Source organism: Argiope bruennichi, chromosome 10 (assembly GCF_947563725.1).
Source record: "Argiope bruennichi chromosome 10, qqArgBrue1.1, whole genome shotgun sequence".
NCBI lineage: Eukaryota > Metazoa > Arthropoda > Arachnida > Araneae > Araneidae > Argiope > Argiope bruennichi.
Window position 1 is genome coordinate 117,475,100 of NC_079160.1, and position 25,196 is coordinate 117,500,295.

General features: G+C 29.1%; 1 protein-coding gene and 1 long non-coding RNA gene across 2 annotated transcripts; one reads left to right on the forward strand and one right to left on the reverse strand.

The window, feature by feature from the left end:
• Positions 1-802: 802 nt before the first annotated feature.
• On the forward strand, positions 803-24,554 carry LOC129989393 (uncharacterized). The gene is made up of 5 exons (XR_008785765.1): positions 803-887; positions 19,611-19,683; positions 22,587-22,641; positions 23,408-23,644; positions 24,360-24,554. It is a non-coding gene; the product is annotated as an uncharacterized LOC129989393 (long non-coding RNA).
• Positions 6,089-15,865, reverse strand: LOC129989392 (U24-ctenitoxin-Pn1a-like). Its single transcript, XM_056097908.1, has 5 exons — positions 15,769-15,865; positions 13,021-13,062; positions 11,155-11,206; positions 9,237-9,473; positions 6,089-6,293 (listed from the first exon to the last, which is right to left on the reverse strand). The coding sequence occupies exons 2-5, from the start codon at positions 13,054-13,056 to the stop codon at positions 6,130-6,132; spliced, it is 489 nt and encodes a 162-aa protein (XP_055953883.1). The 5' UTR covers positions 13,057-13,062; positions 15,769-15,865; the 3' UTR covers positions 6,089-6,129.
• Positions 24,555-25,196: the final 642 nt, after the last annotated feature.

The window sequence follows — 25,196 nt, forward strand, 5'->3', positions numbered from 1 at the left end:
TTCTTCCACTCTTTTTTATGTAACATTATAATCAAGAAATCTTCCAGATAATTTTAAACATTTAATAGCAATAGAAAATTATCTTTTGTCTTTTCAAAATTCTGAATGTTTAGTGTTTTAATTTCAGTGAATTATAATATTACTGAGGGGTTTATTATATGTTTTTTTTTTGTATGTTTTTAAGAGTTAAATATCTGGGAAATATTTCTGGCTCACGAATTCAATATTTTGTCTAGCAAGAATGATTTAGCTTCACAGATTAATTTCGCTAATGTCATTGAATGTAACCCACCAGAAGAGTATATTCTTATGATATTTTTACGATGTCATTTGATATTTTAAACATCGGACATTAATCAGAAGATACGGGAACAATTATGTTGAGAATTTTTTGCTAAGAAAGAAGTGAATTTTTAGTAGTAGTTAAAAAAAAATGCCTTTTCCCTTTTAAGTTTGGTTTTAAAAAAATGAGCCTAAAATATTAAATTTTATTTTTCATGCATATAAAAAAATATCAGGTGGGCTTTTAAACATTTTTTTACTCTTATCTCTATGAGAAATCTAAATATTAAGACATTTTCATGGATAAAGGCTTTCTTTTAAAAATTTGCCAGAAAAAGGAATCAAAGTATGCCAGAAGTTGTTACTATTTTTATTCTTGATATAGTTAAAAACATCTGTATCTCTACTTGTTATATGACTGACAAGAGGAACTTCATAAAAATATTCAGTCATCAATTTGCAAATGACAGCTTGTCTGCGATAGTTTCTTTAAGGTTTATTTTGCAGATAAAATTCAATGAGTGTATTGTATCCGTGAAGAATTTTAACTACATATAAACATTTTAGAATATTGTACAGACACAAATTCTTGGGATTAAACACAGGTAAGGAAAAAATGATCCCACATTATTTTCCTCATAATAAATATTTCTTGCAACTAGTTTTATTTGTAATATTCGATTGAAAACTCCCAACCTTAGCATTGTGGACATCATATTTAAATTATTCTTAGTTGTTTTCTGGCTGCATATTATAGTGCCACTTAAAATTTATCCATTTTTCTATCTCAGGGATTGATTGCTCTTGCAATTATATGTAAATTGTAATGTATGTATGCAAATTGCGTAATGAGATAGAAGAATCAATTATTTTTTTTATTTATGAGAAGGTTGCGATGTGCAAAATTGCAGTATAACATTTATAACTATTTATGCAATAGTTCTTCAGCTACTAGTATTGTCTTAATTAGTTGCACATTCGTATGATGTAATTGTAACACTAGAAGGACGTTGTTTCCCAAATATCTAGAAAGATTAAGTACAATAATTTTAACTCCTCTTTTCAAATGACCAAAACCACATCTCAATATGTTTTTTTTCCCTGCTTAAACAAGATTTTATAATTTATTTATTATTAAATTTCACATTTTTTCCTATAATAGGCCGTTAAAGTGATTCTACTATGTTTAAGAATTTTGTTTAAGGACCGTTCTCCCCTTTTTGAAATTTCAGCTATTTGGTTAATATGTATATTTTATAGTATCAACGAAACTCTTCACTCCGTAAAGATTTGGGTAATTTTAAAGATGTTGTTGTTTCTTATGGCACTTGCCATGGGCAAGCCCGCTGTTACGAAGACAGCGATTTAAGCCGGTGGGGGAGCTTCTCTTTTTTTTATAGTAGCGACAACTAGAGTCTAGAGTACGACTATGCTATTTTACATGAGAGCTTACTTACACATAGAACAACGGAATAACAACCCTGCCCAAACCGGGATTCGAACTCAGGACACCCAGATCAGGGGGAAGACGCGCTACCCCTATGCCAGGACGCCGGCGTTTTGAAGATGTTAAACACTTTTAGATTTGATATTTCTTCTAATGCTATGAAATGATTCTGCCAAGCTTCTTATTCCATGTTCTCAAATGGTTGCATGAACTGATTTATTTGCATTTTTTACTAAATATGGAAAGGCATGTAACGAATATTTTGTTCAAGCGTAAGCTACTATTCCAAATTTAATTCCGAAATTATCCAGTTTTTGTGATATGTGATATATAAATGGATTAAATTCCTCTTTTAAAATCTTTCCTTGGAATAATTTCTCACCCTGTCTTTATTTTTTTTTTAATGTTTTGACCTTCATTATATCAATGATTTTCATTAGACTTGTTCCAGGTCTCTGTGTTTAGAACAAATTGATCTGTTTGAGATCTCCCGAATTCTGTAAATTTGAGATCGATACGGTGAATATTTCATGCTTTCTATGAATTAATTATGAGCCCTTATTTCAAGAATAATGTTTAGACTTCAATTCACACTCACCAAAGATTAATCTTTGGTTTAGAAATATCTTTTGAAATAAAAGCGTCTAAAGATACACTATAATGCGGATCCAATTACAGCTTCTTAATTTCATTAGTTTTGAAAGAAAAATGAACTTGACTTTTTTCCAGCACTTTACTTCACTATTCAATCCATCTTTATCCTTAACTTGTTTCTCGTGAAGTACTTAAATGTAGGATCTTGATGTTTATCAATGAATTTTCTTCAATTCTCTGCATTCAAAGAAATTTCTGTTAGAACAAGTTAGCATTCGACCATTGAAGCGTACTCACGGTCATCGTCAGTAATATATTCATCTTTAAATAACGAAAGATTTTAGATAAGGATCAGAATCGGATGGCCATAAATTCCACAATATTTGTAAAAATCCTCCCTTCTCTAATAGATATCTTTTAGCATTGTTTTTAACACAATGAGAGAAGATATTTGTCAAATAAATGTAAAAATGTGCATATAAAAATGAGTAAATCCTCGACAGAAATGAATATCAATCATTCTATGTAAAATTGAAGTAAATTGTATCTCTTGCACCAGTGGGAGCAATTTTATTTATTATAGTTTCCTCTTTTTTACTTACATATATGTAAATAAATAGTTTCTCTTCTGCTTTATAAAGATGCGGTAGTGAGAATTTCTTTACTTATAATATATCATAACTTCCCATCAATCAGGAAGGGATCGGTTCATTTAGAAACATTTTCTGTCTCAGTATAGTTCATTGCTCCTTCACTTTGCTATATACATATTCTAATAAAATAGATACGTTCAAACATAAAATAGTTTTAGGTGATATGTAATTGCTTTTTACCATAATTTCTATCTTGTGAAATGAAAGATAAATAATGCGCATTTAAATTTAATATGGAATAGAAAACGTTATAGTTTGTTGTATTTTTTCATTGATCAAAATGTTCGCAGTCCTTTTTTCAAGGTATATGCATTTACATTGCTTTTAAAAATGAGAAAAAAAAATTGCTGTAGGCATTCTTAATGAATAATTAAGAAAAGTCTATGAATAAATTTTTTTTATAAAATTGAGGAACAAGCTAGTAAAATATGAAAGTTTGAAATTCATCGCAGTCAAAACAACAGGTTTCGTATTTTTAGTCCCAATCAATATTTATAGTATGAACTTGTATGTTTGTGCTAATTTTGCTGTAAGCTTTTAAAAGAATGTTGTTTTGTATATACAGGGTGGTTATAATTAAATTCCCCCTATAAACAGCATCATACAACTCAAACGGGTGAACGGATTGTAAAGAAATTTGGTATATAGACAATGCACAAGATGCGCTCGCAGAATTTCAAAAAAAATTTTTAGTTCCAAAATGTCCACCAGAGGGCGCCTTTTTCCAGAAAAACATTAATTTTAACACGATAAAAGACCAAAACAGAATACAGAAACAATATTAACATTTTCAATAGTCTTCCCCGGTTTTCATATTCCTCACCTATGAAGTACTTTAAACCATTAAATTGATGGTGAGTACTCTAGTAATAGGAATATTTTATTGAATATATTTTATAAATGGATCAAGCTTTTAAATCTTTTTCTCAAAAATGAACACAAACCGACCTATGAAAACCATTCAGCTGTCTTTGTGCTGCATCTTATATTAAAGCAGAACTTGAAAGTTTTATTATTTTTTATAGTAAAAATCAAACTAATAAGGATCATTATTGGTACAGTGAAATTCAATAATTGTTGTTGCTAATGAAAAATTTTACTTCGATACTTTTTCGAAAAACACAGAGACTTTTCAATAATACATTTTACTTATGATTGCATTGGTCTAAATAATAATAATAATAACGAAAACTTCTGGAAATTGTTTTGCATTTGATAGCTGATTTTTAAAGTATTTTCAGTGCATATTTCTAAAATGAAATTCATTTTTCCTCCTAGCGCGGAAAGATTCTTCATAAAACAGTTACATATTTAGAGAAACATCTCGAATCAAAATATGTCTTTTTTTTATTTTATTGCAACATAAACATATAAGTTGCATTTAAAAATCTAACTAAATTATGATTTAAATGATGAATGAATTTCTGAAAAACATTACAAATCTATATTATTAATAGAATGCTTGTAGTATTTTAAGTCTTTTACAAAAATTCTTTCCTTCTTTTTTATCTGGTGATTAAAATCATATAGCAAATATTTTTACCATCTTCTATCATGTTTGTATTTGATTTCCCTTATCCATTGCCTTTCCATTTCCTTTATATCCTCGTTAAAATTTTTACCTTTCTCTTCGTTGATTGTTCCTAAATTTTCAGGGAAATAATCCAGCCGATAATGTAAAAATGGGGTATTGAAACTCATATTTCATCCTAATATCTTTAAATTACTTACACTATTTTGTAATAGATTTGTAGTTTATATCTGATTGCTTTTCAAGACAGTTAGTTTTCTAGGGTTATTCCTCCGGTATTGTTACGTTTTTAGTCAAAATTTTGAGTAGGTTTTCAAATACATACTCCACATTTATATTCCCCGTTTTTTCTTTTTTTTCCATTCTTTCTCAATATAACTTTCTTTTATATCACGTCTGCCTTATTTTCCAATAAATAAATAAATAAATAAATAAAAAAAATCATGAAATTGCATAAAATTAATTTGATCTGACCAAACCATTGGTATCAATTTCAAGTTCCTGCAAATTGGTCATTCGAGCAGTGAGTACGAAATTTAATGACTAATCCATGATTTTCATTGCACACATTTAAAAGACATAAAAAAGACATTAATGGAGGAGTAGGAAAAAATGGCAGGATAGGAAAAGGGAATGATGGAGGGGTAGGGGACCGAAACATACCTCAGCAGAATAGTGATTTAGCTGTACATCGTTGTGGTCTTGCTTTATTGGTGAGTTTAACAAAAAATTTAGTAGTTTAAAAAATCACAAATAAATAGGCAGTTCTTTTTTGGATTGAATTTATATAGAGCAAATTCTTATTTAAAATCTGTATATATATATGTAATAATTTTATGCAAATAATATCACATTGCGCTTAAATATATAAAATTCATACAAATTAGCCGCGGGTATTGAAATAAAATTGTTCTTATGAAATAATTTTATTATTGTTTCAGTAATTAACTAATTTATAAAATTTATAAAAAAACATTAGTTATTTTTAAACCAACATTTTTCATTAAAGGCCCTTCCCCATTCATTACTTTTAAGTTGGGAGATGACATTTTAGAGGAGTTAGATTTTCTTTTCCTAATGATGGACCGCGCTTATTTAGCTGATAGTAGTCTCAAGGAGCAGATAATTACTCTTGCGATAATTTGTGACTACTATACAGTTTAAATATATGGTGTAATTCAATCGCAGTTTATTTACGCATAGATAGGAACGTCATAATCATGAATTTAGAATCGAAAGATCGTTTGTTAAAGACTAAACTTAGATTAGACATTTTATATATAAATGCCTACGGTACGAATTGAAATTCTTAACATTGATGTGGCAGGAAATTGGTTATTGGTATTCAGGCTATCGTTCTATCAAATAGAGACAAACAACTAAAGCAGAACAAAATTTCAAAGTCTATCCTAGTGCAGCTTCAGAAAGGGGCAATAAAATCAACTTATCAATGAATAAATTATTTGTATAAATAAAGGTACAAAAATTACTATAATTTAAACTTGAAAATCCTCTTCTAGATCAATTGAGAGTTCTGCATATACTAAAAGGGGGAAAAATTGAAAAAAAAAATATTTCGGCAATATTTAAGATAATTTATTGATTATGAAGAAGCATAGAGATTACAGTTTGTCAGCGACATCATCGCAGGATTTTCGGTCAAGTGATCGAGGTGTCACTGGGTTTCCGTATTTGGTCACACACCAGCATTCCTTAGTTTTTTCGCTGCATTGCAGAGGTCTGAAGTAGCCACCCTTTTCACACTCCATGAAACCTTCTTCCTTGTCTGTTAGGAAAAATCATGCAATTAGTAATCTTTTTCAATCAAGAAGCAAAGTATATGTACAAGATTTTTAGGAAAAGGTTGACGATTTTCTAGCTGAAAATGTAGAGGAATCATGACAGCAAGTTTAGTTATTCTTTGAAATAAATAAGAATGATGCCTAGAATTTTTGTCAATGAGTTCTTGATATTGCTAAATAGCATCGATAGTAGGAATATATAACTTGAAAGATTTTTAAGACATTTGAACACGCTTTTTATGACATATTTAGAACACGCTTTTACATTTAGAACTATACGCCGTTTCTCATCTAACCAATAGGTTCTTCCCTAGGGCATTATTTTGATTATCGCTTTGTGACACCGGAATACCTTCCGAGGTAATTTATCTGTTACCACTCGCCGAAACGTAATCCGTATGACTTTTAATTATAGGACCCATCTCACCCCTTACTCTGAAGATGGTCTTGAATGCAAGGATAATAAGTTGTTTGAATAAGATGCAGGATTTTGATTCTCCTGGAAGCACAATAATGGATCTTTGCTAGTTATTAATCCCACCACGACGATAGTATGTATTTTATTGTACGGTGTCCATGCACGAGATAGCAGTGTCTTCAGTTTTGCATAGTTCTTCGTATTATTATTAGGAACGGTTCAGTCATTTATTTATCCCGCCTAGTTCGGATGGTTGGAGGTTTCTGCTCTGGCTATGGGCACATTGAGGGCAGATATGTGCGATTTATCCACAATTGTGCGGTTTATCCATAATTGCGAATTCCACAAATTGGAGCAAATCCTCTGTCACGGATGCACCGTCATTCCACCATCTTTCATCGATGAGTTATTTCACCATCATTCATGGAGGCACAGACATAGATAAAAGATGAAGTTATGTCACCATCATTCATGGATTCACAGACATAGATGCAGTTATTTTAGCATCATTCATGGTTGCATAGTCTTTCCACCATCATTCAATTGGCATCATTGTAAGGCTTTGTTGCTAATTTCATACTTCGTAGCGATATGCAGTTGTTAGTGATGAAGGAAAGTTAGGAAAAATTACTGCATTATTTTAAATAGTTCTACAACGATTGACAGCTTTTTAACTAGAAGCGCCACATATTGGTGGTGTTTCTTACTAACACAAGAAAGCTAATTAGCAAAAATGCTTTACTCCCTTCATTAATCACCATCGAGAATAATTGAAAACTGTCAAAGTTTTTTACTAATCGAATTTAAAAGTCGTGAATGTTTCAATGGATTACCTTCAATTTACTATTGAAGAATATTTTTTTATTAGCGTTTATCTTAATATTTTTTAATAGTAAATGAAATAAACCATTAAATGAGATTTTTTTTTGTAAAACCAATTTATATTTCGGGATATAAAATATTAATTTCTTACCTCATTGTAATGAATCCTTCATCCTAAATTCGTTCCTCAAGAGTCGATAAAGAAACAGAGAGATTAAATGCGGAGTCTTGCAGTATTTTAAAAAGAATAATTGGTTGAAACAATTGTATTTGTGATATACAAAGAATTGATTACTCCCGGTACAGATGATCCTAAACAGCGAGCAATTGTTGTTCTTGTACTACATGCTGGATGCATTTAATAATCTGCGCGCACTCTAATTACAAAGTCATCTAAATTATTTTCTATAAATGATCTTTCCACTAGATTTAGCTCTAATAGCTTCACTTTTTATCTTCAGAAATGAAAATTTTTCGTCTACGCACAATTATCGAGATACCACACGGATAGAAGTTTATGAATTTGGTGGAAGCTGAGGATCAGTCAGAAATAAGGTAGTAGCATAAGCACTGGGAAATTGCTACGAAATCGATAGGTTCTGCTTTCAATTTTACATTCATTTATATTAGTAAATTATCATTATCAGTATAATTATACATTTCGAGTTTAGTTTCATCCTGATGTCAAAATAATCGATCATAGAGTTGTAACTTTTCTCTTTCATTGGTTTATGCAAACTCATCTATTCATTAATCGTGCAACCAAATTTCCTTTGATAAATCTTAATTTTTGTGATTTTGAAATTATTGTCTGGATCATTTTCATTTCCATAAACAGAAATATATTAGACATATTTTTTAGTAAATCAATTAACACTCCTAACTTATTATGACAGTGTTATAATCCTCAAATATTTTTTCTGGTATTCGTGAAATTATCTTTATTCTTTGTACTACGTTTTTCTGCGTTTTGTTTTCGAAAAATACAACAATTTGATGTTAAAAAATGAACAGATTTTCTTATTTTTTAAAAATGGCTACCGCAGCTCTATTGCAGATATTGGAATTGTTATGAGTAAAAACAAAATTTATTGAGCACAAAAAATGTAATTTTCTGAAAAATGAGAAGTTTAAATTTCAATGAAAAACAAAAAAAGTGAACCATTGTTTTTGATTTGAATTCCCCCCTTTCGCTTGATTTTTAATTAATAAAATTTTAAAGAAATAGTTACACACACACACACACACACACACACACACACACACACATACACAAGATGAGATAATTGAATTGGTGGAAAGAGGCTTAAAATTTCATAACAATACACAATTTCGTTATAAACTACAACAAACAAAATCTATTTGTCGAATATTTCTGATCGTGAGTTATTGTGTTCATATACAGGCACAAGTCTCCCAATTCTTGGTTCTGACTGACTTGGGGGAATTCTAGTTGAAACGTAAAGATTCGCAATCAACTTGGGATAGAATACTTTTATGCCCACAACGCCTAGTCTTTGCATAATTCGCTATGAGAAAGCAATAGGAATTTTTCGAAAAAAGCAGTATTTAGGCTTAGATAACCAACAAATGTACGTTTTTTTTCCAACGAAATAGATAAACAGCTTAACACACTGCACTTAAGTGTGGAATGTGGCACGCGAATCTATCGAGAAGCCTTACTTACCCAAGAAATAAAGATCAGTTGCGACGACAGGGCAGACGCATGATGTGATGTTCACGCCAAACCCTGGAAGAGTCAAGGGAGATCCGTCTTTGTAAGTGCACATGCATGCGTCAGGGTCATCGATGTCGTAGCACTGCATATCCTGGTAGGTGCCATCGGCGTTACACTTCGGGATCATCCAGTTGTGTTTAGGATCTGCAGACATCTTTTCTCGAGCAGTTGGGCAATCGACTCCAGCTGTAAAAACCAATTACATTATAAATGGATGTCAAAATATGTGTAAATGTATTGTTGTTAAATTTCTTCGGGAAGCTGTGATTCAGACACAGCTTCCTAAATTATAATTAAAAACAAATTAATCATAAAATCGACATAACTAAATTTTCAAACCAATATGCGGTTGTTATTTGACAAAAGCTTATTCTGTTACCAAGTTGGTAACATAGAAATCTGGTGTAAATACATTTTTCAGAGCAAAAGGCATTGAATTACTACTTTTATAAAGAAATTTTTACTATTTTTGTTCTTTGAATTTTACTAATTTATTTTAATTATTTGTCTGGCATTCTGAAAGACCTAAGTGAAATCAGCCAGCTGTTAGTCCTCGGGTTTGCATTTTTTTTGAATGGTAATGGAAATATCTTCGTCTTGGTCAAAGTTTAAATATTGCATTATTTAATAAGAATAGTCAACGTTATGAAAACTTTTTGAATTACATCAGAAATGTCATTTGTATGAGAAAAACAAACCATTCATTATCCTGTCGAATCAATATATTGTACTATATCTTTACGATGTTTTGTGATATTTTGATTGCCCCAAAACTGCATGAAGCAATCGCAGCAATGCTTGTGATCATTTTATACTAATAGGTTAGCAGTCATAATATTTATTGTGGATTCTGGACATCAGAATCGTCTGGATTCAGAATTATATAGAATTCTGTTCTTTTCATCTGCTGTCATATTTATCGCCCCCTCCTTACTATTGTTATCCATCGTATTGAGAAGTTTTCATTTACCCACACTTTATTAACTTGCCTCTCTTCGCTTAAACCTATAATAAAAGAATTCGAATAGGATTTGTATTTCCAAAGCTCAAAAATTACCACGCACATTATATTATTTTTCTCTGTTCAACTTAAAAAGTTTAATCAAAACTTATTCAATTTTAGCTTAGTCTTGCCATCAATGATGTATTGAAGAGTTTTTCAGCGATTGGAAGTTATCACTTCTATGCCATAAAGTAATATCGGCTTCCGCATTAGAATACTGTGAGTTCTACAGAGCATTTGTATAGGATCTGGTCAATGCATTATTTCACTAGTGAAATTCGGAATTTCAAAGAGTTGATGCTGCTGATGCGTCATCGTGTGTCCGCAGCTAACAATTTAGAGATCCAATCCAAAACAGTTCTTGTGTATCCTTAAAACTGAATGCTAAATTAAAAGGTTTTGATACATTTCTAATCATTTATACATATTCATGAAAAAATATAGTTAGTAATTATGTGTTGAGATTTTTCTCATGGTTGGAATTATTTTTTTATACATTTTATTTCATTTGACTTTCTTCACGTTTAAAATTATTATTTTTTCATTAAGTTCTTGATTAAACTAGAGTTTGAAATTTTATATTAATTCTTTTCAATGAGCGTACTTTATTTTAACATTTTTAAATGGTAATTATTAGTAAACTGATTGATTGAATTAAATTTTGATTGTATAAATGTGGAGCAATCTATCAGCCGATTTGAGAAAAAAAATGACTTCATGACTCATAGAAATTAAATGTGAAGAAAAAAAATAAGTAAAATAAAACCGTTGTACTTTTTAGCACAAAAATAAAATAATATTTTTAAAAACCTGGTTTTACACAAATTCTTTAAATTATCCATTCAAAACTTAAATTAAACTTACGATATCCTGGGAAGTCCCAACATAATACTGCGGGCAACAGACAAATAAATAGCTGAAAAGAAATAGATGGAAATGTTATCATTTACGAAATCATTGCTTATTATTTTTTTATGGAAATTTTAATAATACATTATTATTTGTAAAAGAATTACAATTCTTTCTTAATTTCAAATGATGAGATTGCAAAACTTGTCTAACATTCTTCACCAATTTGTCAAAAAATTCTACTTTTTGAGAATTTTTGTCAAAAGTAATTATGAATGTTATTTCTACTATAATTAACATTATTCTGAAAAAAAATTAATAATGATAAAATTGAGTTAAAGCAAGTATTTATACATTTTGTTTGTAAATGCTAAACTAACATTTACAAATTTTGTCCTTGAATTGTTTTTATCTCTCATTCCAAAGAATTTTAAAACTGCTCTCAAACAGAACATGTTGAATTTGATGAAGAATCGAGAATTCGGTCTATAAATAAGCTATCCTGGTATGATTTCTTCAAATCTAGGTAAAGATTAAAAATCGCAGATTGTTAGACAATTTTTACACTTATTTTTATTGGTTGACAAACTAGCTGTAAACTGTATAATGCACATCGTGTGACATGCGAGATGCAAAAGTCCTTCTTACTCTGAACAGAACAGACTTTTGAATGAACAGTTACGAAATGATATAGAAACGTTATAATGTTATAAAAATTCCGTTCATAAGGAATGCTGTGAAAACGTCAAAAACGCTCCAGAACAGATAATGACACTTTATGCCTCATGAAAGCATAAAACATAAGTAATTAACACACAGACGAAGCGTATACAAAAACAACATTTGTAGAAATCAATTTCACACAAGCAGCAAATTATTAATAAACAACCACAACAGCACGAAAAACTGAAACGAGAACTTGCTGGAGATCAACATCTTAAAGAGAAAATTCACTTGACTGTCCCTTCTCTCGCCTAAACTTCTCACTCATCTGTGTGCCTTCGCTTTTATAGTTACCATGTTAAAGCATTGAATATTCTAGAGCAAATTTCATAACACGAATCCTAGCAGTGATGTCACCACGGTTCTCAACTAATCGCAATCCTTCATTTTTGTTGCCAAAGTCGTCGCCAAGGGAAGAGGTCATTGATTCGGCTTGTATTTAGCATGTTTCATAACTACCAGTAAAAAAATCTTCCTTATCGTGAAACGAATTGCGTAGGGAAGCAGTATTATAGATTCGATAGTAAACATCCACTACTTAAGATGAATTTAAAAAAATACTTATATTTTTAATTAATTAAAATTTTAACCCTTTCAATCACACCATAGTATTTTACCACGCAGAAAGCATTTTCGCACATTTTAAAATAAAAAACGTTTTTCAGTGATTTCGATTTTATACCAATGTAAATTGTTTTCTTTAATTTTCATAAATTTTTCAGAAATATTTGTAAACACAATTTTCTAACAATGTTATTTATTTATTTATTTTTTTTTTTTGTAATCTCATGCTACAAAAGTTCGATTTTTTAAAGCACTTTTATTTTATTGTAATAAATTTTGCTGTAGAGAGTTTAATTAATCTGGCTTTAAACTCAGATAATTTCAAGAGAAGCAAAATTTAAAACTTGAAATACTGCAAAAGATTTTTATTTAGTGCAAATAATTAAAATATGTATCGTAGATAATTATAAATAAAAAAACATAAATCTCTCAAAATTTTTCAATATTATTTTCAACTTATATATACTATATTACATTTGTTCCAACTAATTACTTTGCCCACGAGAAAATATTTTTTTACTACGTCTTACAAATGAAGAATTAAATCCTTTTTACTACCTGAAAGAAATGAATCTGTAATAATAATTTACTTACTGCAGTCGCTATGATCTTCATCTTCATGAATTGCATGTACACCTGTAATAAAATTAATGATTATATATATATAATTTTTTTAATTATCATACACGTTTCAACAATGCTGAAATATGTCATAATCTTTCAATTATGATATAAGTTTCAAAAATAATGAAGTATATCATGCTTGAAGGTGAAATTTATGCCCGAGCGTGCTTAATGGAAAAAGAAAGAAAGAAAGAAAAAAAAATTACTTGATTCTTTTTATTTTTAATTTTTATTAATGCTATGATTGACTTAATAATTTCTTTGAAATTTTTAATGTTTTTTCCTTGAAAATTTAAATTCTTTTTCTTTACTGCAGGCGTAATGTTGAGAAAAATGGTTCAATACTATATAGTGATATACAATATCATTCGGTATTGTTTTATTACAGTGTATTAATATTACAATACGATAATAATCTTTATTGCGCAATATATGTGTGTTAATTTTCTAGCAATATAAAGACTATCAAATCTCATATGGAAGTTTAAAAATCCATACTTAACCTTAATTAAGGACTTTTATTTGACTAGACGCATTTCATGATGCTACAAATAAATTTTTTGTAATGAATTTGCTAATGCAATATGCTAATGTTTTAAAATTTTGTCCAATAGTAGATTCTCGATCATAATACTCTATTTTAATACTTCCAAGATATGATAATGGGTTAACAGATAAATTGAATTGTATTTTGATCCACCGATTAACAAATAATTTAAGAAAATATGGATTGTAACTTCTATAATGTTTGTAATGAGGAATTAAAGACTGATCTAATATTTAGGGCGATAATTAAAGAATATAAATAGAAAATAATTAAAATAAAATAAGTTTCTTCATTTTAGAGTGTTAATAGAGTGATTTTAAAATCTATTTTCAATTTAATTTGTTTTATTTAATTTTGGTTAAAAAAATTTCCCAATTCAAATTGAAAAAATATAATTAGCCATTTTATCAAATGATTACTAAATTACTCAGAATCAATTAAAAAAGCAAAACAACTACGAAATGTTGCAAATTATTGATAGAATAAACAAACTGGCAAAGATAAAAAAAAATCCCCAACATCAATGACTAATTTGGTAATATTGAACACTAGAGTGATTTAGAAATATTTTTGGGAGCAATCAAGAACTATAATTGAGTATTAACTTCTTATAATCATTTTTAAAACAAATATGCTAGAAAATATGCAAGAAAACTGAGATCACACAGTTCCAATTTTTTTTAGAGGTAAAGTGAGAAATTTCTCATGTGAAACAAAACAAATACATCATGCTCTTAATACTAATAACAAAGAATGTATGTCTGCGTGATGTATGTATCTCTTGGCATTCTGCAGAGAAAATAAGTTTACGTAGAAATACCAAATTTGGAATAAATTTACTTATTATTAAAAATTAAGCAACGCATCGTCGTTTATTCGAGATAACTTTTGAAAGTTTTATCGCAAAAAGAAAAAAAAAGAAAAAAAAAAAAAACAACAGCAACATATTTTAATACCATTTTAAAATGCAAAAAAAAAACCCCATCTTTTTAACAATACTAATTTAGTTGTCCAATATTTTCCTCTAATTTTAACAATTTTAAATATTATTTTCATGCATATTATGAAACAGTACTTTTTTTGTTATAATAATATTCGGACCATTTTCATTTTTTTCAAACATTTAAGTCAGTAGTGTAGTAGTAAAATTCAAATAAGTTTTTACAAGTATTTATTTGCATTTTTCTCTTCCATCATTCAAAGTTAAGGAAACAAGATTCTGATTATTTTTTTGTACATTCTTTAATAAAATCATAACGAATTTTACTTTCTTATTTCATTAAACTTTTTATGTAATCTGCAATCTAAGTCATCTGCGATATTAAGAAAATTAAGAAATGCATCTATAAGCTCAGAGATAATAGTTTTTATCTTAAAAAAATTTCTCTTATCAGAATATTTTAAACAAGCATGTTACTATGTCAAGCATACTCAGCACCATTACAATGTTAGAATCACCATAAACTCTGAGCTAAATTAAAAGAAAAAAACGTTTTCTTAAGAATGCATAAATTGCATAGAACAAAACAAAACAAACAAAAAAAAAATAATGAATGAAAATGAGTTGAATGAATGTGAAATCAGATACTACAGAATTACTCTGTGTCATTAGAGACATTCATGTACCCAGCGAATGGAATAAGTACATTGCTACTACAGCAATACCTCTTTAATGCATATTGAAATTTGATATTACTTTATCAAGAAAACTACAAATATCAAATTATTCACAGGTTATTCAATTGAAATAAAATTCAGTCACTATTGCTCAAAAAACTGACCATCAATGGCATCAATTATCAATGTGCTATTGATAAGTGCTGCCATATAAGTGTTAATATTGATAATAATCTATCTACAGAATTTCTTCAGTGTTTTTTTTATCGATTAAAAATATTGAAAGTTGAAATATCGATTCCAAAAATTTCATTTTGAGCTTTCTGATCAATATTTAAGAATCACATTAACTCAGAGTGACCTAATAGTCATTATTTTCTGTAAGCAGGAATTAAATCAATTTCAAGTATAAATATTTAAACTAAAAATAAGTTATCTTTAGAAAAAATTAAGGTATTGAAGATACTTCTATCATAAAATTTATAATTATAATTAAATAATTAACAGAAATGCATGCAAGGAGAAGTAAATAGGAAATAGAGCTTTTGTCTCACCTAGTATCTTTGGAGTTTTCAGAGAACTAAATATCTAATAATTTTGTATATATAGTTAAAATTTGAAAGATACGGTGTTAAATCTCACATATTTGCTTGAACAGGTGCTAAATCTCACATACTTATCTGCATAAAAATTTAGAGGTATCTTTAAGTTATGTATCTGCACTAAATAACAGACGTCCCATTTTTCGGAAACTTATCTTAATTTTCCAAGAAGATACATAAATTATGTATTAAGCCTGATATATATATATATATATATATATATTTATCTTATTCAAAAACTTTTATTATCTTCTTGTAAACAAATTTATCAATTCCAGTATGGAAATTTATTGATATTATCTTTTAGAATTCTTATCATAAAGAACTCTTTTTAAAGAAAACTATCTTTGAATTATATTTGATTTTCTGAGATTAGTAGATGAATTTTGAATCAAAATTTGACTATAAAAAATACCAAGAGTATTATCTTTTTAATTTTCTGAAACTTACACAATTAGTTCGTTTGTGATTACTGCTACTGAAAGGAATCAAGTACGCGTACATTTTTTTCAACGATAAAATCTAATTTTTATCAATATCTATAATTTCTGTATTAGCTCCATATATAAAATATAATTCATTTGACTTGTTAGTTTCTGAATTCTTAACTTTACTGGCAGTTAAACAAACAGTTTACCACTGACCGATTAATCTAAAATCTGACAAATTAGCGATTTTTGCATAAAAATTTTACATTAACCCCCTTAGCTGCGTATCCCGCGATTTCTGCGGGTTGGCAATCAGTCCATTTTCTATTGCATTCTTCGTTTTTCAAAGTTTAGCGTGTTTATTTTTAAGATTACAGATTTTTATTATACCATATTATTATTACATAAGTATCAATTCACTTTTTTTGTAAAATATTTTAACTTATTTGCAAACATCGCATCTAAATAGTGATTTCAAAAAATTACGCAGTCAAAGGGTTAAAACTAGCCGCCTTTGATTACTGGCTTGTTCGCCCAAATTAGTGGCTTTAAAATGATGCCTTGTTATTTGATAAGACCCAGAAGCACGAATTCAATTGATTTCTGATTGAATAATTGAATGGATGAGTTTGAATTCCATCAAAACATTTTTAAAACATTGTAACATATAATGTATCAAATCGAAGTAAAAGCGTTATTAAAAATTAACAAAAATCCCATGGAAATGAAATTAATATCATTAAAAAGTTATTTTTTTTTCAGTCTTAAAATAATACAAAGACCCTTTTTGTAGGATAATTGTCTTGGAAGATATGAACATCAGTTACTATTCGCAAGCAAGTTATAACTATTACCTAACTGGCGATGGTTAAGTCTACTTTTGCTCTCTATTAAACTTTTTGTTTGTAGCCTCTTTCTTGAATTCTTTTAAATCTTCTTTCCTCTGACTAAATGGACTTTTTAAAGTTACGTTGAACCACCCTCAGAACACTTATAATAATATTTTGCTGCTCGATTAATTAACAACTTGATGCGTTGAATTAATTTAACAATTTTAACAACTTCTAATTAAAGACACATTAAAGTAAAATAACTTACCTATACGGTGTAGAACTTTAAAATGGTCATTCGCGACCATTCTAAGCCAAAATGGAGATAAATAAGGAAGTTTTGCACGCTTCACGAAGTATGGAATGGTCCATCGAAGTTTTGTGGAACGGCTTTACATCTTTTTGAATTTCCACCATTCTACTACTTGGAATGGAATGTATAAATAGGAAATTTCTCTGTTCATCAAAATAGAACTCTGATTGGGAATAAGTCGGGGGTGGGCTGGCTGGCTTGAGGCGTTTTCTTCCAAGACTTTCACCTAGGGTATCAAAGTGGTAGTTAGTAGATATGCATGGCTTGGAGAAATAGTGAATGGTTGACCTGAACGGATGTTATTAAAATGCAATCGCGTGTAGGGGCACCCTGCAATTTCCGCGGTTTGATGTTGCCATGAAAAGTTGATCTTAACTGCATTTTTGTTTGATATGTGTGATGACTCCATTATTTATCCATGCTGTGCTTTCAAGTTATTGTGATTATTAAAAGTACCAGACTGATATTATCATTAAAGCCGCTGATAAAAATTAAATACAAAAAATTATGATTTGGCAAGCTTATTGAATAGAGACATCGTAACACAGTTTGAAGACCGTTTGATGATGATGATGTCGTGTGCTCGTTGTCACAGAAAGGGAGTGCAGTAGCTTCTGAGGGTAAAGACCCCCTAAGCACTCTAGGGCCGAAATCTGACTTCTAGCTCATATGAAAATGACACACACACTTGCACAACCCCTTTTTTCAGAGGGGTTCTTTCACACACCTTACAGATATAACACAAGGGAAGAACTACCATGCCCGAACACGGACTCGAACCTGAGATGGCCAGGTAATGGGGAAGAAGTGCTACCCCTAAGACAGGACGCTGGCTGAAGATCGCTTAAATATGAGAATAAGACGTAATGATCTTTTTAATAATTCAAAAAAATTACTTATGAGATCAGTGTTAGTGGAATCACATTAGAAAGTCGCAAAAAGAATTCTAAAACGAAGGCATTTAATAAGGATATGCTTAAATGACATAGCAGATTTACAATGAGATCAAAGAAAGAGCTAATTTTCCCAGCAGCAGATGACAATTTACAATGACATGTTCATTGCGAAATCTGTTTAGAATGATATACCTTTTGCGGTTAACATCATATGACTTATATCTCAATGAAAGGCTTCATACCATGAAGTTTGTTACTGCCTTTCTGGTTCCACCATTTTTGCACATATTGATTGAAATCAAGAGTTACAACGTCTCTTAAAACCGCAACACGGCACTGGAACTTTTAACCCTTGGAAGCCCGATTTTCCAAATTAAAATAAATAAATAAATATCAATGTGTTCATTGGAGCCCGATAAAGGGAAAAATAATAATAAAAGAAATCGCAATGCATATTTTATATATTTATTTCGAAAAAAAAGCAGGTATCAATTTTTTTTAGCAAAAAAGGCCCTCCCCCCCTGCTAAAAATAACGATGTTATAGTAAAAATAAGGTATTCACCTTCTTCAAAAATATTTTTATGTTGCTGCAAAATAAAATGAGTCAAATATTTATTTCACTGAACTTTTTCTAAAAATACATTACTTGTTATATACGGCGGAAAAACAAAATGTCATATCATTTCAACCATTTTGACAGTTGATGTTTATTTTTTTGAAACTCTTGTTCAAAAGAAAATATATCAGTGTTAACATACATACAATTAAATATTAAAAACAAACTCATTGCAAGTGTACAATTCGATTTAAAAGTCCAGAATCAAATTTGAAACTTAGAACATTTAAAGGTTAAAAGATGGATGATAACATCAGGGATATTTATTTATTTCATTTTGTAGCAGTTGCATCACTCTATCTTCTCTTTTGGATAATAGATGGCGATGTCTGATTAGGTACGCATCCCACATTGCATTGAGATTTTAATAATAATGAGATGATAGGCTGTTCTGTTCAGGTGCGTGCGTTTATGTCTTGTCTTGTCTTTCATATTTTGTGTGAAATGTGATCATTAAAGAAATATTCTCGGAAACATGGATACTCTTGCTTCCACTGCACAGATTATAATGATATTCAATCCACTACAATCTCTGATTTTGACACTTTTTTTCAAAATTAGGTATTCAAATGATAATTAAAATGAGTTTATAAAATTTAATTAATATTTTTTATTTAATAGTGTATTAAAACTAAATCTGTCTTGAAAATGACAATTACAATATGATTGAGAAATAAAATGACAGAAAATTAAATGTGTTTGAATTTCAGGAAAATATTCACTTCTTGTATGATACGAATACATAAGAAGTTAAAGATGCAGAACATCTTAACATGTACGCTGGTGAGTAAAGAGTTCACTCTATTTTAAACAGTTTTGAAGTTTTTGAAGTAAATAAAAATACTGAAGGGAGTTAAGTCTTTACACCACAAAAGATCATAGTATGATAATTGAAACGTTTTAGACTTATTTCATCTATTGTCATTTCATTTTTAAAATTTACACTTGATTACCGAAACTATAGTTAAAAAAAAGAAATTTAGTATCACAGAAACGCATTTATGAATAAGCATGGAAACTAAATAAAATGGAAAATATTTTTGTGAAATGCAACGAAAATGTTCTAAAAAATTCATTAAAACCAGAAAAAAAAAGAGTGCATGGAATTAAGAATGATATCTCTTCAAATCTAAGTTTTTAAACTTTTGAAGTAGAATAAAAACAGTCGTTGCGTAATTATGCATACATTTTCATCAAGAAAGTGTTTTTAAATTTCAATTAGATTCATTAATTTTTCCTTTAAAAAATTAATTTTAATATATTAAAATTAATAAAAATCAAAATAAATTAGAAATTTAAAAACATAAAACTATTTTCAAAACTCTTTGAAATTAAAAAAAAAACTTTTTAATGGTACAGATTTTATAGCCATGCAATGTTTTCCCTAATTTTTTTTAAAAATAAAATATATATTTATATTTTTTATTGTTTCAACAACTGTGTTTATACTCAAAAGCAAATTTATACTACAAGCAGTATATTCATACTAAAGAAGTAATATACTGCTTTAATTAAAATAAAATATAAAAACAAAGAAAACAAGTGTCGGCGCTGCCGAGCGTTTTTAATTCTTATTTCTCATCAGAAAAATTGATAAGGCAAAGACTGCCCTTTTAGTAAATAAATGTAAACGAAAATAATTGGCATGACACCATATTTAAATTTTTTGATAACATTTAATTGACGTAGGACGAAACATAACATATAAGAACACTATTACAAAATTTAGTACGTTAACATCATAGAACTTTCCAACATCCAACAACCTTCTCTCCTCTCTCGGCCGCGTCTCTCCCGCCGTCCTTCTTCTCCACCCTCTTCCCTTCAGTTCGTTTTCTGGTTCTAATCATCCGCAGCGCCCTCACAACAAGTTTAAGACATAAACATGCCATAATGCTACAAATTTGGGGCTGAAATATTTTTTAAATTTCTGTCAATTGTCAGTCTAGTAACGATAAAAAAAGAATGTATATATAACTAGATTCGAGTATAGCATTCAAAATAATACCTCTATCCTTTTTTTTTTATCAATCAGCAACAATTACTTATCACTTGGAAAAATTGCGCCCAACTTTTTCTCAAATCGCTTTTTAACATGCAATCCATAAACTGAGGCATACCATCGTGGAATCTGGAAACTTAACCATCGTTTACAGTCACAATATGAATTTAAAACTCGACAGTTTCATTAATTTCTATAAATTGTGGAAATTTGGTAGATTACGAATCCACCAGCAAAATCTATTTATATGTTGCAATTCATTTTAGATTAATGCAATGTAATTTTTATGGCGATTTTTGATAAGAAATCAAAAGGAAATCTTTATACAAATTAACTTGATAATAATCATATAAGCTTGTATCTTGATTTGATAGAAATGTTTATTGAACTTAAGCCTTTTATTTTTGGAAATTAAAATTTAAAACAAAATTTAAATCTCTGTCTTTTCCATTATCTTCAACCTAGTAATATAGTTTTGTTACTATGTCTGCGATTTATAGTTTTAATTTTCTACAATTCTTTCAATTTGCAGTTTGGATGTGAAGGAACAGAAAAAATTATTTCTGTATTCCCAGCTATCTGACACAGTAAAAATGAAATATGACTGATATACCATTAAAATTTTCAAATCAAATCAATACATTTAAAAAATATAATGAGAAAGTATTTAAGTACGGGCTAAACTCATACATTAGAAATCCAAACTATTTAAGTTATGCAATTTCAAATTTTCAATAAATTCAATTTCATAATCTTTTAGGAATAATATTGGAGTGCCAATTCTTTTGCACCTTTCAGAAAAGTAAACTTTGGAATAGATTTCATCAAATTTTGCTCACAATAGCTTCAAAAAATAAAGAAAATTTTAGAGAAGTATTAATGACAATCTCACAGTTAATTTTTTTATTAATTAAAAATTATATATTTTCTTTATGTATGCACAACATTGCGTAGGCAAATAACACAGTGATGCCAAAAATTTATATAATAAACTGAATTTAAAGTTGGCAAAATATGTGAAAGAAAGATATTTAAATAAAATTTGTTTCATCTTATTAATAATTAAAAGTTAGTTTTGAACTTTTCATTGTTAATTGACTAATTGACTTTTTTTGTTATTTAAAACTTGACTACCTGCTTTTAATGTTTAGAAGAAAATTAAATTCTCTGTTCAAAGAGACCGCATATTTCTTGTAGAAAGTTGTCATTCACAATGCTTAGTTGAATTGTGCATCTTTCTGTAAAAATCATCAATAATTGATGAAACAAAGATAGGTTTCTGTAATTTTTAAAAATCATTTGGAAAACCTCAAATTTTTATAAAAAGATAAAATATGTTAAAATTATTTAATGAAAACATTTTTTCATTTTAATTTTTAACAAGTTACAAACAATAGGAAGACTTTGTGTATTATAATATTTTATATAATTGTTCGCCATTAAAATATTATATTATACTAGATATAAAGGGTATATCGAAAATTAGCGCCTACTTTCCACAATAATAAGCTAAAACATATTTACCCTTTACTTTGAGTACTTTCTATATATATGAAGTATATGCAAGGATTTAATAAAGGTTTTAGGATAATTAATTAAATAGTTAATTTTTTCAGTATTATAAAGCATGCATTACGTTAGTACATTAGTTATATGAAATAATTCAAATTTGTTTTCTTTTCAGCTGCTCATTTGTCTTTCCCCAGCAGTTTTGTGTGCTTATCACTATCCGGGATATCGTAAGTTTCATGCGTTTGTAATGCAGGGTGATTTAAAACTTTACTTGAGAAAAAAAGTAGTTACACGTTCATGCAAAACAAACAAATAAACAAGCATCCATATTTTTATATGAATTTAAGAAAGGAAAGAACGTCTCATATTTTAAAATGTTTAAAATATTACAGAAATTATTCAACACAAACAAATTGTAAAAAAATTATAACATTAATTAATGCTTTAAAAATTCCTGATTCTTTCCTCTAGTAATAACACCTTTCTGACAACTATCGAAATGATTATACACAGTACCGACTGATTAAATATTTAACATCGTTATAGAAATGGTTTCTTCAATAAGATAACTGAACATAGAAAACAGAATTAATCACATTTTTCTAACCTTATTGAGTGAACAACTTTTATAATCAGAACGTTGAATATCTATAGTTAAATTGTTTTGCTTCATCTTTTTAAAGTCATTGTTTTCTTATTTCTATACAGAAGGTGTCCCAAAAGATCATGTACGAACTTTAAAGGAGAAAAATTATTAAGATAAAATAAAATTTCCATTAATTTTAAATAAAAATCTAATTAAAAATTTCTTTCTAATTAAGCGCCTATCATCTGACAACTAATTACATGCTACAGAAAGCTAATTACATGCTTGTAGAAAGAGCTTTGAAAACAAATATTATTTATATCATGCATATTTAAAAATGAATGCCAAATTAAAACATTATGATATTAATAAAAAATCTTTAAGAAATTATTTATTTTCTGTTTCAGCTGGCGTTGATTGTCCATCTGCTAGTGAAGAAATGCTGAAAAATCCACCTGGAGACTGGATGATTCCGAAATGCAACAAAGACGGATCTTTCCAAGAAATGCAATGCTTCGATGAATAGGGTCCCGATGACTGTCTGTGCGTCTATAAAGATGGGACACCTCTCACTCTGGCACGGAGGGGAGATAATACCACGAGCTGCTTCTGTCATGTCCTCACGTTCGAGCGTTATTTGATTGGTAAGACCAGCTTCTTTATAGAATAAGCAAAACAGGAGTTTTTCCATCATAAACATTGTGTTTGGCCATTGACGAATTTTCACTTGCAAGATTTCATTTTCCTTACAATCCATGGGCAACTTTTTTGTGTGATAGCATATTTTCTCCAATTAAGTATAAAAAATTTGGAGTACGATTATAACAAAAATTTCCTGGTAAATTTTCCACGAATGCTGTCCACTCCATGCCCATTGCGAACTTGCGCCTAATTCATTCGGTGGTAACAATATGATTTGGCGTTCTCTGATTCTATGTCGTTCTATGATTTGGCGTTCTCTTTGTTAGCAAATTTGAGGCAATTTGGCTCCGAGTTATTTGCATGCTTAATATCGCGCCAAAGATTGAAGAAAGAAGCAGATTAAAATACGCAAAATAAGTGTTGACAACGAAAGGTATGATTATAACAGTATAAACTCTATTGAGCTTCAATTGGTTCAATGGTTCTTGTGATCCCTTTTTTTTGTTCGCTTGTAAATTTTTTGGCACATTTTAATATCTTTCTTCTAATGCTAGTAACCACAGATAATTTTTACTGCCAAACAATTAACTGATGTTTTGTTTTCTATGGCAATAGCAAGTAATTTTTTTTTGTTGTTGAAGATTGTACTTTTCCAGAAATGAATGTAAAACTAAAAGTGTGTAGCAATGGATTAATGCTCAGTTCTTTGTATTTCAGACAACGATTTCCGAATTTTAAAGTGTGACAAAAGTGGCTATTTCAATCCTTTGCAGTGCAGCATGAAAACCCATAAGTGCTGGTGTGTGACGAAATACGGAAACGAAGTGGCGCCTCCATCTTCTAGCCGACGATCGTGCGATGATGTTCGTCATCTTCTGGAGAACTAAATTATTGTGATTTACATTCAATAAACTATCTCTCACATATTTTTTGACTCCTTCTTTAAATTTTTTGTTTATTAGATTCTTTACATTATATACAAATTATAATTCTCAGTTTGAGTATATCGAGCACGATAATGAAAGGCAGGGTCGGTGGTTTTTTTCAGTAGGTGAACATAGGCGATTATCTAGAGACAGCATAACAACAGGGAGCTTGCTTGTTCAATTAACATGTCATTTGTTCATTGCCCTTTCACTACTTTTAATAAATAGTGGCTTGCAGTAAATACTGTCGTTTGTTTGTGATCGGTAGTTGAAAGTAAAAGATAAGTAGTATCAATTAATTCGATCACAAATTCTCTATAGCTGGAATATTCTGGAAGCTATTTTATGAGTGGTAAAATCCAATGAGTATAATGCGACTTGATTTTAAAATTATAATATTATATTACAAAATGTTTACAAATTTCTTGAAAAACACTTACAATTCATAAGAATGCGGTTAATGTCATGAAAGTGCGGTTGTAAAGTATACAGAAAAGTCGTTAAAAATAAATACAAGTTGCATATTAATACAATAATTTACATTCAATTTTATTATTACAAGAACGTAATACTAAAACTGAAAAAGTTCAAAAACTTCAAACGCTATTCTTGCGATTTTTTATGACAA